The 16,385-nt window shown below is 31.1% G+C and overlaps 1 protein-coding gene across 1 annotated transcript; it reads left to right on the plus strand.

The window, feature by feature from the left end:
• Positions 1-7,969: 7,969 nt before the first annotated feature.
• Positions 7,970-12,446, plus strand: LOC141678212 (eukaryotic translation initiation factor 3 subunit K). The gene is made up of 8 exons (XM_074484479.1): positions 7,970-8,241; positions 9,333-9,389; positions 10,423-10,473; positions 10,564-10,626; positions 11,144-11,194; positions 11,311-11,377; positions 11,608-11,690; positions 12,064-12,446. Exons 1-8 carry the CDS (start codon positions 8,119-8,121, stop codon positions 12,265-12,267), a joined length of 699 nt encoding a protein of 232 aa, XP_074340580.1. The 5' UTR covers positions 7,970-8,118; the 3' UTR covers positions 12,268-12,446.
• Positions 12,447-16,385: the final 3,939 nt, after the last annotated feature.

The raw sequence follows: 16,385 nt of genomic DNA on the forward strand, positions 1-16,385 counted from the left end.
GAAATTTGGATGAACAGTAAAAAATTTTAGTTATATAATAGTTGTTTTGGTGGTTGTATTGATGATGAAATGCACTAAATAAGTGATGAAAAATGTAATGATTATGTCATTATGTAGGAATAATAGATAATGCACTAAATAATTTGTTGTAAAAAGAACAGGGGCTTAATAAAAGTTCCAAATTAAACCAAAGTTCATTTCATAATAGCATAGAAGATAATATCCATTGTGTACAAAAGGTGGAAACATCTAACAAAAGATAATTCCCAAAATCTTTCACTCTAGCATAATGTTCTTTAGGCTGTCATAAACCCCATCTAATGCTGCTTTCCTCACTCTAATACATTTAATTCGTGTAACCTCCATCTCCATTTATTATTTAATAACCTCAACCATGTCTTCAATTTCCCATTGGGGTCTTTTCTTATTTGATCACTGTAATATCCCAAATTTGCAGATATTATTATTATTATTATTATTTGAAATTGTCTATGTGATTTTTATGTGAATTTTAGTGAATTATCTGGTAATTGGAGTAGATGTTTTGGATGTTTATATGTGATATTCTTAGAGTATTTTAATGTTTATATGTCCAGAATAAAATATAGATAATTGTGATAATTTTCTGGTAATTTTTGGGCTGTTATATGATTTTATAATGATTTATGGATTTATTAATTATTTTCTGAATAATTACAAAAACTATTTTGTAAAGCCGGGAATCGTCCAATTTCAACCGTTTTTGCGTTTTTACAATCCAGAACTCTTCGGAAAACTCATTCCTAACCTAATTTGATTATTCTGAGCATTTTCTGTGTTTTAACTTTTTCAATCTGGATTACGGTTTGACCCGTACGTGTCCCGGCGCAAAATTTTCGATACGAAAATCGTTTTGATAAAACAGCAAAACTCGTATTATCGAAAGGCGGGATATTATTATATTATTTTCGTATAAAGTGTTTTGTAAGAAGCCTGGTTTTGATAAGTATCCAAATCTGATATTAAATTGTATCGTTTTATAGTTACTTAGCGGCTAAGTAATGTATTTTCGGATCCGATATGATCCAATGGGATACTCGTTACTTGTTTAAATTGCATCTATATGAATCGGTCCGTAATTTGGACGCGTGTTTACTTGCGTTACTCGTTTTATGTGTGTTGAATGTATTTTATGTGTTTTCGGGGTTTTCTGTTAATTTAAGTATCATTTTTGTTTTTCAAAAATCAACGGATTGGGACCCCACCGGGACGTCAAACCCCACAAAATCTGTGTTTTTATTTTAATAAAAAATTTAGTATTTCAAATACCCAGTATTTCTGCATTTTTAAATTATTCACAATTTTTGGGAAATTTTGACATTAATTTTGTATTTTATCGTTTTAAAATTTTTCCCCGTTATTATTATTTTTGGATCTAATTATTATAATTAGGGGATAAAAATACCCTTAATTTTTTGGAGTATAATTTCTGTAAAAATATAAATACCAACAAATTATTTATTTTATTCAATTTTCTTATAAAAATTTCAGAAATTCGTGAACAATTTTTGGGGTGAAATTTCTTTCTCCGACTTTGATCATTGTTTTGATTGATTCTGGAAACCAAATCGGACGTTATGCATATCAAATTAATCCTTATTTCAAGTTCTATCCATCCATACCAATTTCAGAATCTAAGGTGAAGTATATTGCAAAATCGAATTTTGGGTATTCTTGTTCTTGAGAATTCCCTTTTGAATTTTAAGTGATTGTTTGATGTTTTTGTTAACTGATTAATGTTTCTGGGATCCTAAGGATCGATTTGGTATATAATTTCGTTAATTTTGATTAGGATTTAACTAAAACCGAGTTCTTGGTTTTTATAGTTTTTTTGATTCGATTTTGTGAGTTGTTTGCGAATTGTTCGTATGTTCGGATCATGGCAATAGATTTCTGGGTTTGCTAGCTTAAATTTGAGTCATGTTTCGCGAAGTTTGGTTTAGGATTGACGGGAAACGAGTTTTTCGCCGGAAAACTCGAAGAAACCGCCGGCTTTAATGGCTTTTGGCTGGAGTTCAGAGTTGCAGCGTTGGTTGTTGTTGTTGTGCGTTCTGGGCTGCTGGGTTTGTGTCGTATTGATTCGAGGGAAGAAAACTCGTAAAAGCCCGACTTTTTAACTCCCGGGGAACAACCGGAACTCGGCCGGAGTTGGTGAGTCATCAGGCGGATTCTGGGAAAACCGGAACTCCGGTGGTGTTCTTCCCCAACCCGCCTGGGTTCTTGGTGACCTAATTGGGTCCAAAACCAACCCGGGTTTGATCCCCCTCTTTCTGAAAATCTATTATAAGAAGTATTTTTGGAATTTTCTTTTTATTTTTAATTTAGAAATTCAATTTTAGTTTTAAAAATCATTTATTTGATTTCCAAAAAATCATTTATTTATTATTTTTAAATTCTAAAAATTATTTTCTTAATTATTTTAAATTCCTAAAATTATTTTCTTTTATTATTTTTTATAAAAAATCAATTTGATTTAATTATTTATGATTTATTTTTAGTTAATTATTTATGAATTTAATTAATTGATTAATTCAATTAATCAATTAATTTTATTTATAATTAGTTAAATAAAGATAAATTATTTATAATTAATTCAAATAAATCCTAAAAATTATTTTTAAACTTTTAAAAATTATATTTTGGTATTTAAAAATCAATTAATATTATTATTAATTGATTTATTCCTAATTATTCTTATTTTATTCGTAATAGATAAACCGTTCGTCCGTTTGATACGAAACGAACGCGTATAGACTCAGAAAAATATTCCGCTTTCATTAAAAATACTTTCGAGACACAAATTCTTTTGTTTCGAAAGGTCGCTTGTTTTACGAATCATTCCTAGTCAATTTTTGATCGATAAATCATATTTTTAACCCGATTTCAGTTTTAAACGTACCGAGTCGAACCTTTTGACGAACCGAGTCATATGTGATATGAATTATGTGATACGTGAGTTATGTGTTTACGTGCTATGTGAATTACGTGCGTTCGTGGGTCAAGAATCCTCATTTGACTGTTATAATTATGTGCGGGCTATCGTATGGGTAGACGATAGGGTTTTGACGCGTAGTTCGTCGAGTAATTATCGTTTAGACGATTAAAGTTGTATCTTTTAATTATAGATGCAGATCATTCAGATCGATCAGGACCAAATGGAATGGATGGAGACTAGAGTTGAATAGTATGGAATATTGGGTTGCAGCACTGCATGAGCAGCAGATCAGAGATTTAGCGAAGTAAAAAACGGTGATGCCTTGAGATGATAGACTGAGATAATTGTGTTTCTATGAGTGTGACTAACTGCTAAAAAACCAAAGGCAAGTATCTCTATCATCACTTATTGTTCAAGTGATATTTATTTCAAATCTTCTTATGCAAGTATTGTTTTCCCTATTATCAGTTCGGAATAGATAAATGTTTTACATATCGCTGAATTAAATATTTCTTTTTATGCAAGTACTATTCTGTTATTCTATGTTCAGAATAGCTAAGTGATTTTACTTATCAAATTACTGGATTTATAAATATTTTGGATTTTGAGAAAAATGATTTGGTTGCAAATATTCCTACCTAAGTAAATGGGGGAATAAAATTATTTTGGGTGTCAATTATTATGGCCCCTTTTCAATAAAAGGTTTTAAGATTAGATCATAATTGCGTAAGTGACCGGGGCGGACGGTCCAGCGGAGGGCTATTTATAAGTGTCATATGAAATATTATGACACAATTTTTGCCACAAGCAGGTATATTGCCTTTTTATTTGAGTACTCGTATTTTGGGGACATGTTTCTATGAATCATTAACCAGTGCTATCACACGGGCTGATCAACATGTGATAGTACGTCCGCCGGAGAATGATCCCAATCTAAATTATCATATCATTTTTGATATTCATAGAATAAATGATTTATCAACTGTTTCTGTTCTAGATAAAAGGTAAAATGCCGTTTTGATTCAGTTTCTGCTTGATGTGGATATTTAGGTTGTTGTCAAATATCAAAGATGGTATTAGTATAGATGAATAATGTTGACTTCAGTATGAGATGTTGTGAGTATCAAAATTCATATTGATATCTAATTTGATATGACAACAACATGAGTATTAATATCAAGAGTTCGGTTTTGAATAAAGTCTATGATTCAATCTATAATCATTGCTTCTTGTTATTGTTGTTTACGATATTTCCGTAAACACGATTTTACGAGTTTTAATCTCATCAAGATTCAAAGTATTGCTGAAGCCTTTCGCTCAAAAATACCAAAAAAAGGATTTTGTATACTGAGGAGGAATCAATTATGGGATTCCTTAACTAAATTTTCTGATTCAGCAATTATGATTTTTTTTAAATGTTCAGCTCTGATGCAGATGTCAGTTTTGTATCAAAACAACCATATATATATTACAATGATCTTGCTGAGCATTTCTTTTGCTCAAACTTGCCTGTTTTCAAATTTAACCTCCAGTGAGGATTAACTTGCGCTGTTTAGCCGCGTAATTCGAGGAAGCAAAGAAGAAGCTTTTGGAAGGTGGTTGGTCCAGGGTTTGCGGACTAGTGTAAGTTTTATTGTATAAAGTTGTTTATATTATATTATATTATAATTGTGTATTTTATAGTTGGGCCTAACATACTTCTTTTCGAAGTTATACTAGCGGGTTAGTATTGAATTGGAATTTGTTGAAAATAGTTTTAAAAGAAAAAGAAAGTGAAAAATTTATTTTTGGAATTTGAATTTCTTGTTTCTAGAACTGTAACCTTAAAAGATCTTGGATTAGATTGGGGTCATAGATGATAAATATCTTCTGATGTCATTTATTTATTGATTAAACATGTTAATTTGGATTGAGGTTTCATAGTGACGACCAAATCCTCTGACCCCAGATTTGGGGGCGTTACCGTACTTTCCAGTCAAGTACTTAACTGTAACATGCTTGTTCGTACAAGGCTTCGTGCAACAGTGATTATCTACCAAGGTCTTAATTTGAACATTCTCGGAATTTTTCATTCTGCTGCACCACGTATAAAATGGGCACCCTTCTTCAAATATGACTTTACATATCTGAGAATCATTATTTGCAAAGTAGACGACTCTTCTTTCGTTTAAACCATATTGTCTAACAGTGAATCTAAATTCATCCATAGACAAAAACTTCAAACCTACTTTGAACTTTATACTTCCCTCTCTGTATATCCTTCTTTAAAAAGCTTTTCACTTTCTATTTTTTTTATTCTTAACCAAACTATCTCCTATAAACCCTTTCCTTTTAATCTCATCTTCAGATGATGAATCAATTGATCTCAGTTCATTACTCTCAAAACTAGACTTATAACTGCCAACATCTCTAAATTTCTTGTTAGCCAATTTCTCCTCAAATAACTTCTATGATTGCCTACATTCATTCAGTTCTTCATCACTATCAACCAGACTAGAACAATTGTCATCATTTGATTCAGTTTCACTAAAGTACTCTATATCATTATCGCTATCACTTCCACCACTATTATATATATCATATTCATATTAACTAATTGAGAAGCAAAGTCAAAATAATGGTCTATACAGAGATCTATCTTACCGTAGGGTATCGACACATCAACTACTTCTCTAACAGACTCATCATCATATATAAATTTAATACCATCACTAAAATCATGACCATTTGTTTTAAAGTAAACAAGAGCAGAAGAATCATATTCAAATTCCTTACTAAGGTCCTCCAAATCACAAAACGAGAACTCATCTGTGTCAAGATTGATAGTATCCATCTTCCCATACCTGTTGCTCGGTTTTTGAATATTCAAATCACCATGATGATGTATATAAATATTAACTCTTGTCGACATCCCGTATAATTGAAAAGAACAAAACATTATCGTATAAATTGCAACTGATAAATGATATACATGACTTATGATAAATAACCGCTATATCATATATAGACACACACACATATATATACATTAATAATTGATATGTATTTGAATAATTGATATACCGCAGTATTTGCTTTCAGAATTAGGGTTTAACTTCCCCCAATTTACACACACCCGATATATGAACCCATGTGGAAACTAGAATTTAATTAACTATAGTTACGATAACATATGTGAGCCACGTAAATAAAACATTTACCAAGTCAGCAATATTCGTCTAAAAACGTCAAACTATCTAACGCACTGTACAATCGAGTCTAGTGACCCCTAACTTGATACCATTTTCATTTTAGTGACCAACTTGATACATTAAGTTGATTTTAGTGACCAACTAGATATTTAAAAGTATTTCTATAATAATTAGATTTACTAATTTGTACTAGTACAAGTGATTAAAAATACAAAATCAAATTGTTAGAACTTTTTTTGCAAGTACCGAACGTGTTTATTAATGTTTATCTAATTTACGGTAAATTCATTCGGAATGATGTTATTGTTATCCATGTTAAACAATATTGTTATACATGATAAAAGAATAAGAGGCTCAAAAAGCATATCAACTTTAAAGATAGTTTTTAAACATTTTGAAATAAATGCAATCCCGAACAAATATTTGTTCTTAATAAATTTTAGGATTGAACAAAGATCGAACCCAGGACTTGAGACGATAAAAGATAAACTGTTAATCACTTTAGATATTCAACTGTGCTCACGTTACTTGGGTGTTTATGTGTTTATGTATTTTTGAAAAAATAAATAGGCTACGATAAATTAAAAAAAGGAAAATATTATTTTCAGAGCTCATTTTTATTTTCAGAGCAAAAGTTTGTGAAAATACCAAATGAACCTTCCGTTGATTTTTTTCAGGCCTGTTGATGTGTATACATGGGGTAGTTTTGTCAGTTCAGCCTCTTTTTACTCGGGAAGTAAAGAAAGAGCTCTAAAAATAACATTTCCCTTGAAAAAATATTGTTTAAAAAAAGTTCTCATATTAATCAAGGGGTAATAGGCTAAAACATAATCATTGACCCAAAACTTGCAACTGAGTTATTGAATTCAAAAAGTTTGCACTCGACTAAGTGAACCAATATAAACTTGCAATTAACTAACTGAACTGTAAAAAAGTTGCAATTAAATTATTGAACTGATGGTCAACTTGCAATTCGGTAATCAAAGTCAAAAAATTATAAAATAACACATATTTTCATTTATATACATTTATTTACTCAATTAAATTAATAATTTAGTTTTTAATATTAAAAATAACAATTGAAATCAAATTTGTATTTATCAAAAATCATAAAAATGAAAATCGTGTTTTAGATATTATATTATAATATTCACGGTTAAATTTAGGCCATGTTTGTAAGTTAGTTTTTTGAGATAAAATTATCTTATTGTATTAAATTAGATGTTTGACCAAATGAAAAAGATAATATTGGTGCCGGTAGTTAGCTGATTAAAATGGCTTTTTGATCCCAATAAGCTAATTTTGAAAAAGGTCCTTGGAGAGATGATTGACATGTGTGTAATTAAGTACCAAACAGCTAATTCAAACATCTATCTACCAAACACTTTCTTCAAAACAACTAAATTGAAACAGTTATTCAACACAACTTACCCAATCAGCTAGTTAAAACAGCTACTTCAAAATTACAACTAACAACTAATTCCCAAATATGGCGTTAGAGAGATTGGGAGAGAAGAGAGGCGGAGAAAGGAAAGAGTTTGAGAAATTTTGCAAGTTTATTTTTATTTATTTCCCATTTGCAAGTTTATTTTTATTCAGTAACCCTAATTACAAGTTTTTATTAATTTAGTAATGTAAATGCAAGTTGGGGTTAAGTTCAGTTTTGTAAATTGCAAGTTCAGTTTTTATTATGTCAGGGATGTTAAAGGTAGTGACCTAAATGCGAGGTTTAATTTTTTGAGTTATGTAAATGCAACTTTTTTGAGTTTGCCTATTAACGCTATTAACCAAAGAATAAATTTCATTATTGTATACATACAAACAATACACACAGCAGACAACAATTCAGTTTGCCCTAGCCGTGCTAACTTGTTCTGTATTATCTCTGAGCTCTGCACAAACTCAAATAAATTCATCTTCAATTCGCTGCTATCTATACACAAAGAGAGAGAGATGGGGAGAGAGATAACACCTACACAGGAATCATCGATGGCGTACACAGTGGAGCAGCTCGTCGCTGTCAATCCTTACAATCCTGATATTCTTCCTGATCTCGAAAACTATGTCAACGAACAGGCATTCCTCTCTCTCTCTCTCTCTCTCTCTCTCTCTCTCTCTCTCTCTCCCTCCCTCTCTCTCTCTCTCCCTCCCTCTCTCTCTCTCTCCCCCCTCTCTATCCCCCCGCCCTCTCTCTCCTCTCTATCTCTCCCCTCTCTATATCTCTCCTCTCCTCTCTATCTCTATGTGTGTATATATGTTTGTTGCATAATTTTGTCGTAATTGTTAATTAATTAGATATATGTTATGTTAGTGCTGTTAAGAAATTGTGAATTCATGGAAGTGCCATTTGATTATCTGATATCTTTTATTTAATAAGAGATATGGTTATTGTCAATTTGCAATGGATTGATTGTTTCATTTCATGTTCGGATTAAGTTGGGAATAGACCTGTATCGAAGCTAATTATGAGAAGAATGTGAAATTTATATAAAATCAATGTGCAAGATAAGAAATAGTTGGATCTAAATGTGTCTCAGTAAAAGCAAGTAAGGAATGTTCATGTAAAATTAAGTAAGCAATATAGTTGTGAAATTAGACCAGAGTATGAGTCTTTACTAGGTTTTGATTATCAATTACATCTAGTTGTGAACTTGGATATCCTTAAGGATTATTATAATTTGTGAGAATATGTTGAATAGAACTGTTAACTTGTATATATAAAGTCGCCAAAGAGGCAAAGAATAGTTTATTATGCTTTCTAAGCGCTCAACATCTATGGTCTAATTATTTCGGATTATTACTTTAAGTTAATAAACAATAAAGGAAGATCTGATTAGCATTGATATTAATTTTGTTGTAGTATACGGAGGTACTAAATACTACATTATATAATTTACAAGCATAATAATTAAATGGAACTTCAGAGTGCAATGCACAGGATAAAAAATGTGAAAAAAACAGGCAAGTGAAATTCTATTGTGGAACAGAGAATTAGGTATAGTGCAGTTTTGTCTATTTCATTTCACAGTTGCCTCCTACTATGCCTTTTATGAAAGTTTTTTTTTTCTTTTCTGGATTTGAAATTTGAGCTCTTTGCTATATAAAGTGATTGTTTGATGTTGTTGTACAATTCTATAATAACAGTATTTTTTGATAATGGATATCAGGTATCGTCACAGACATACAGTTTGGATGCCAATCTGTGCCTCCTTCGCCTTTATCAGGTAGGGCTGGCTTCTTTTGCTGTTAAATATATGTGTGATCAATCTTCATTTTCGTCATCTATGGTATACATGTGATACGAGGTAGCCATATTAACTTCTGTTGCATATTTTCAGCTGTAATTGTAGTACGATACATTTTAATTTTCTGTTAGTACATATATTTATTTATTTTATTTTAATTGTGCAGAGTTTTTTTATGCCAACACAGACACCCACTCGCACCCCCCCCATATATATATATGAGTAAGGTTCTAGAGAGAACCCTCTAAAAGGGGAACGAGGGAACCTTAGATTTAATACGAGATTCTAAATTTATTTTAAGAAATAATTATTTATTAACATTATAATAGTCATTGCATAATTTTTAAAATCAATATTTGAATCACATTTATGAGATTAAAGAACGGATTCTTAAACATTATGAGATTCAAAAATAGATTCAAAACTTTTTTTCATGATTTTTTTTTTAAATTTTCAAATAAATTGTTGTTTGTAATTAATTTAATAGAAGCACTATGAAAATAAAAAAAACATTTACACTTGTTTTCAAGAAAGTTCTCTTGGTTCCCTTTTTAAGAGAGTTCTCTCTTGAACAGTAGCCTATATATATGAATATATATATATGTATGTATATGTATCTTCCAAAGATTGTTGTTTTAGTACTATAGCATATTCCTTTAATTGTTTAGAATTCCTTTATTAATGTTTAGCTTGAAATGATGGTAAACATTTACACTTGTTTTCAAGAAAGTTCTCTTGGTTCCCTTTTTAAGAGAGTTCTCTCTTGAACAGTAGCCTATATATGAATATATATATATGTATGTATATGTATCTTCCAAAGATTGTTGTTTTAGTACTATAGCATATTCCTTTAATTGTTTAGAATTCCTTTATTAATGTTTAGCTTGAAATGATGGTAATTAAAATTTAAAATAATATAGAACTTTGTGATAATTTTCTCATAAACATTACAACTTTGTATCTACTCTATTATAGTGATGCATTTATCAAATTTATGTTCTTGATAATCCAGTTCGAACCAGACAGGATGAGCACTCAAATTGTTGCCCGCATTTTGATCAAGGTCTTGATACTTCTTAATGCTAACATCTTTCAGTTTTTTAATTGATTTAGTAGTATGCCGCCGATACTCATTATCTTTTTTCCTGAGCAGGCTCTCATGGCAATGCCGGCCCCAGATTTCAGCCTTTGCCTCTTTTTGATTCCAGAAAGAGTGGTATCTACTATAAATCTTTCTAATTCTTATTATTAAATAGAGCACTGTTTAGGTCTATGCAGTTGTGTAAAGGGTATTTTAGGCTGAAAAGATCACTGCGATGTTTCTTGTCAGGGCCAGTCTACTTATTTTATTGATGGAGCACTAAAATATTATTGTTACTCTTGAATTAGCACCCAATGAGGATTATAAACTACAGAAACAGTGTTTGTATCATTTTCTTAGGTTGTCAGTCGTCATTAGTTCATTCGCAATTAATGTAGGAAAATAAGAAATGATGCCAAATAATGAAGACATGCTTGGTTGAACTACTGGCAGAAAAGTCACCATCTCCAGGAATTTTCAAGGCACATATTAAATTAAAAGTGTGTGGATTGTGACCTTCACTAAAGCATATCTAAAATTCAAATTTCATTAACAGAAGAGAAAGTTATTAAAATGTAAATTTATTGCAGCCTCAACTTTAAAAATTTCTATATTTCAACATCGATCCTGTTTTCTTGTTTGTATTTATCAGCAAATGGAGGATCAGTTCAAAACTCTGATTGTTCTCTCGCACTATCTGGAGGTGAGTTCAAGTTCTTCCTTAATCGCATATGCTGCTGATGGTGGGTCGATTCATAAAGCTCATTTGTTTGGCATATTATTACTCGCTGTCCTGATATTTACGCACTTCACTTGCAGACTGCAAGATTTCGTCAATTCTGGGATGAGGCAGCCAAGAACCGCCAGATAGTCGAAGTTGTGCCCGGTAAAATGAAATACATAGCTGTAGCTTTCCAACTAGTGTAATTGCATTCGTGAATCTATACCCCTCCCCCTCTCCAGAAAGCAGAACTCTATATATACAAAATATATATAGGCCTTTTTTTCCATTTGTTAATTTTTAAGCTGGCTCTTTTATTTTCCACCGACTGTAGTGTATACTTGTTTGTTCATATTAAAACATTTAAGAATATGGGTTAATGATATGTAATGCAGGTTTTGAACAAGCAATTCAAGAATATGCTATTCATGTGTTGTCCCTGACTTACCGAAAGATTCCAAGAACTATACTTGCTGAGGTATGCTTTGCTTGGTTCGGTATCTGACCCGTCTCATTTTTTTTTTGGTTAAGTGACCTGTTTTGTATTACTTATGGCATGTATGTACTTTATGATTGTTTCCAAATTGGAGAAACATTGAAATTTTAGATAAAAGATCGGCACAAAGGTCATGTTCTTTATAACTAGTACATTTACACCCTTAACCAACATTAGTCTGAACAATTGATAATGGTGAATTATCCTAAAGCATTTGATATTTATAAATAGAAAGTTCTCCAATCAAAACTGTAGCCAAAATATCCTTCTCAATCTTATAGAACTCTTAAACTAATTTTCCAACGGATAATTCTGTTGCATGTCAAAGTACTGATGAATATGGGGCATGTTGCAGGCAATCAACATTGAAGGCTTAGCTCTGGACAAATTTATTGAGCATCAGGCGGCAACTTCTGGTTGGATCCTTGAGAAAGGTATTGACAAGAGTCAACTCATTGTCTTACCTTCTAATGAGTTCAACCACCCAGAGCTGAAAAAGAACACTGCGGATAGCATCCCCTTGGTGCACGTTGCTCGTATATTTCCCATTCTTAGTTAAGGTGGACGGCGCTGCATGGTTAAAAACTTTTGATTTTGTATGCTAAAGCAGAAAGCTTATTAAAGAATGGTTTTGTACTTTGATTTCTTCTAATGCACTCCCTTGAGAGCGATTTGAAAGGCGAATGTAATTCTAGTATTGTTTTATCTGCATCAGAGACTGAATTTTTTTAAACTACCTATCTCAAGACCAATTTTGACACTCTCAATGTTATAGTAGTATTTCACTAATATGGATTAGTACAGTTTCAGAAAATGCCCGGTGGATTATGTATCTCTATATATTGTCACTGTTTTAGAAGACCGGCACTAATATGTTTCAGTCTGAAAGTAAGTTATCACTCGTGTTTTAAAACAGTGACAATATATAGAGAGTTACAAATACTTGATAGAGCCGAGAGCATTAACTACTAGTGTTTGAACAAGCAGAACGAGAAAATAGTACCCAGGTCACTAATGAAATGCTCATTACATCATGTTAGGATACAAAAAGTACACCTAATGTTGCTATGTGCGTCAGATTGTGCAGCAAGCAAATCGTAACATGTATGAGCAACATATATCTTGTGGTTTCGAAGGACAATTGCCCATGTATTATTTATAAATATATTAATATTAATTTTAAAGTTATATTGATGTTTTAGACCTAATAGATATATTAGGCGGAAAATAATAACTAGTTTGTATTATTTATTCCGCGCCCGTGGGTTCTATGAGTTAAGTCACTTCCTTTTCTTTTCTTGAGTTATAGCGCAGTAGTAGGTTGAGGGTTAGTTCAAGTAAGGCTTCCATTTGTCAAATTCATTCCTTATTTTCTGCATACTCTAACATTATCTTTCAGCTAACTGGTCTAATTTTCCTCTGGCCGGATGTCTTGATGTGGTTTCTGACATTTACGATTTTTTTTATTAATTATTATATTCAGCTTAGGATAACTACTTGTTTTTGTTTGAATCGTAAAAAAACCATTTAGTATTATATTCAATTTAGCATATTTATTTATTTTTTGTTTAAATCATTAAAAAATTAGATTTTTTTATTTTAGATCGAGTACCGTGTCTTATTACAACATCAAACTATCCTTATTCTATTGTCGGGGTCATGACTATCAAACCAAATATTGGGTAAGATCCGTTACGCTAATTATATATCACTCACATGCGATTTTTTTATTTTTCATTTTTTAAATTTATCTCTCATGTCACTTTTTATTATTTATAAATATATTAATCTTAAAGTTATAAAGATATTTTAATGCTACTAGATAAATATTACATGAAAAATAATAATTGGTTTATATAATTTATTTTGCCTCTATTTTGAGTTCTAAAAATTAAAATTTGATGATTTTATAGTAGTGATAGTTTAAAAAGTATTATCTAACTAAAACTATCCTGAAATTGAAGAAAAAAAACAGTTACAAATTTTGTATTAAGTATATTATTCAATTTAGTATAGCTGTACTTTATTTTTCGTTTAAATCATGAAAGTATTTACCCAATTTAGAAGGCCTAATCATTTTAGATTTAAAACACTAACATGTAGAATGTTCTAATATTAGCACACTAATACAAAATCTTAAAAGGACGGCACAAGTACAATCCTACTTGAATTTGAATTGTCACGTACCGCCTAAGTACTAGGCATGTGTTACAAGTCTCCCACATCGATAATATAGAGCAACAAACACTACTCCCTGCCTATAAATATAGACATTGTTCCTACTTTAAAATTTACATACCTAGATGGGGTTAATAGGTGATGAAGAATGCTCATGGCCTGGGTCAGTGATCTTCATTGCACTTGGGAGGGGTGCGAGCGTAAGGTCTATTGGCTCGTCCACGCAGCCCCTTCCAATCTAGTTCCAAATTTTGTATCACTCCTAGCTTACGAAAAGAAAATTCAGTTAAATTAGCGAATTGTTTTTTGACCCAATTTTACTGGCCAAAACGCCTTCCACGTTGTTATAATAATTTGTAAAAAAATAAATTCAGAATATTAATAAATTCAAGTTTAAGTTACGTGATAAATTTACATTCAAAAATAAAATATAAACTAATGCTCGTGAGGAGTAAGGATATTAAAAACATACAAAAATATGGAGGTGAGAGAATAGAAAAAAGAAAAGGATAAAAAAAATTACATGTTGATTACATTTTCCATTTGTTTAGTTATATATTTTATAATGATTGTGAATCTTAAGAACGAAGTCTTAACATTAACATAAGATTAGTTAATAAATGTGTATATTAATTAATATATATGATATCAACTATATTTTTGGAAATATATTTTATTATAAATATATGTTGCGAGTTGCGGTTGCAATTTTGTGATTTTCAAGATTTTAAAACCGCATCCAAACCGCGAATGAGCGGTTTTGAAAATTTAAATCCACAACCAACCCGCGTTCCGCGGTTATCCGCAAAATGCGGTTCGGTTGCGAGCGGTTGAGCGGTTGGATGCGGTTGAGCGGTTCGTCTGTACACCCCTAGTTGACAGAAAGCGCCTTCCACGTCGTTGACAGAAAGAGCCCCAAGCTTTTGTTAAGAGTCTGTTTGGCAAATCAGTTAAGTTGGCTTATTGACTTATAAGTCCGACGAGTGTTTGTCGGCCCAACTTATAAGTTGAATTTACAACTTAACTTATAAGCTGATAAGTTGAATGTTAGTAACGACATACTTTTTTTAACTAATTTTTTATTTTTTATCAATTTTATTTTTAAAATATATATTTTTTTAATATCAATTTAACTTAAATAAAAAAAAATTCTAACTTATAAGTTAAATTATCCAAACACTTATATAACTTATAAGCATTTATCAACTTATCACTTATCAGTCACTTATTCGATTTAAGTCTAAATTACTTATTTTAAGATTTTCCAAACGGGCACTAAGTTTCAAAACTTCATAAAAATTAATACAAATAGAGACTGCATTGACAATATTCCATAGTACTCACTTCTTAGAGCTTTGGATACATACTGCTAAATCAAACACAAACATAGGAAACTCTGCATGTACATGTTATGATAAATCACCAGAGACCATCTAGGGTTAATTTATGTTAGAGCTAGTCCAACAAATCCCTTAAAACATGCTCTAACTCCAAATATAAAAAATATGATAAAAAATTGCACTCCAACAATGTCTTAGGGGTTCCTTATATCACTAACACATATCTCTCATACCTTATCTTTAAGGAACCACAATTCATTCCTTATTTCATTTTTATCAATAAAAAATTGATTTTTCTCTCTTCGTTTTAGTCATTTTCTCTCTCTTCCTTTCATATCTCATTCAAATTTATTATTATAATAATAATTAGGAATGAAGATAAGGATCATTGTTGGAGTCCAAATTCAAAATCATGTTTTAAATTACTAAGAGTTAATATTTTATAATATTTATAAGGAACCTATTAAGAGACTGTTGGACTTGCTCTTATAGCTTGCTTGTATGATGAATGATAAATTTTATTGGCCAAAGATAAATGATAATATTGGAAATAAATTAGATTTCGGACGAATTTACCAAGCCTTTTTTTAAATTTAGGGAAAATAATTGAATGGTCCTTTAACTATTGTTGTTTTATTGTTTGGTCCCTGAAATAAAGATTTTGTACTTCAGATCATTTAACTTTCAATTTTTCCAGCTTCAAGTCATTCCGTTACTGGATTAGTAATAGATGTTACATTTCGCCGACGTGGCGCGCGCCATTTCCTGAGTTCTTGAACTGTTCTGAGAGCCGAAAGTCCGGTTGAAAGTGTTAGTCACCTCCAAATCACAAGTTCTAGTAACCAAATTGAAGCCCAAATCAATCTCTACCTATTTCTAACCTCAGATTTTACGATTGGTGTAATTTCAAATTTCCGGTGGCCGGAGTTTAATGTTCGCTGGAATTTTTAAGTTTTGACCAGAAAACCTTAAATTCAGCCCATTTTTCGACTTCGTTGATGCATATGTATATAGATCTGTTAATTGTGGACCTAAAACTATTTTTATTTTGACTTTTTCGAGACGTTTTAGGCTTGTCCGAATTTGTTTCATTTAAAAACTATTCGGATTAGCGAGGTTTTTCTCCATCTAGGAGATTAAAAGTGTTAATAAAAAAAAT

Source organism: Apium graveolens, chromosome 8 (assembly GCF_009905375.1).
Source record: "Apium graveolens cultivar Ventura chromosome 8, ASM990537v1, whole genome shotgun sequence".
Classification (NCBI taxonomy): Eukaryota; Viridiplantae; Streptophyta; class Magnoliopsida; order Apiales; family Apiaceae; genus Apium; species Apium graveolens.

What these genes read in the sequence shown, in the direction of transcription:
- LOC141678212 (XM_074484479.1), top strand. Translation starts at nt 8,119, where the DNA reads ATGGGGAGAGAGATAACACCTACACAGGAATCATCGATGGCGTACACA. An exon ending in TTGCCCGCATTTTGATCAAG is followed by an intron (nt 10,474 to 10,563) that starts GTCTTGATACTT and finishes TTTCCTGAGCAG; the next exon opens with GCTCTCATGGCAATGCCGGC. An exon ending in TTTTGATTCCAGAAAGAGTG is followed by an intron (nt 10,627 to 11,143) that starts GTATCTACTATA and finishes TGTATTTATCAG; the next exon opens with CAAATGGAGGATCAGTTCAA.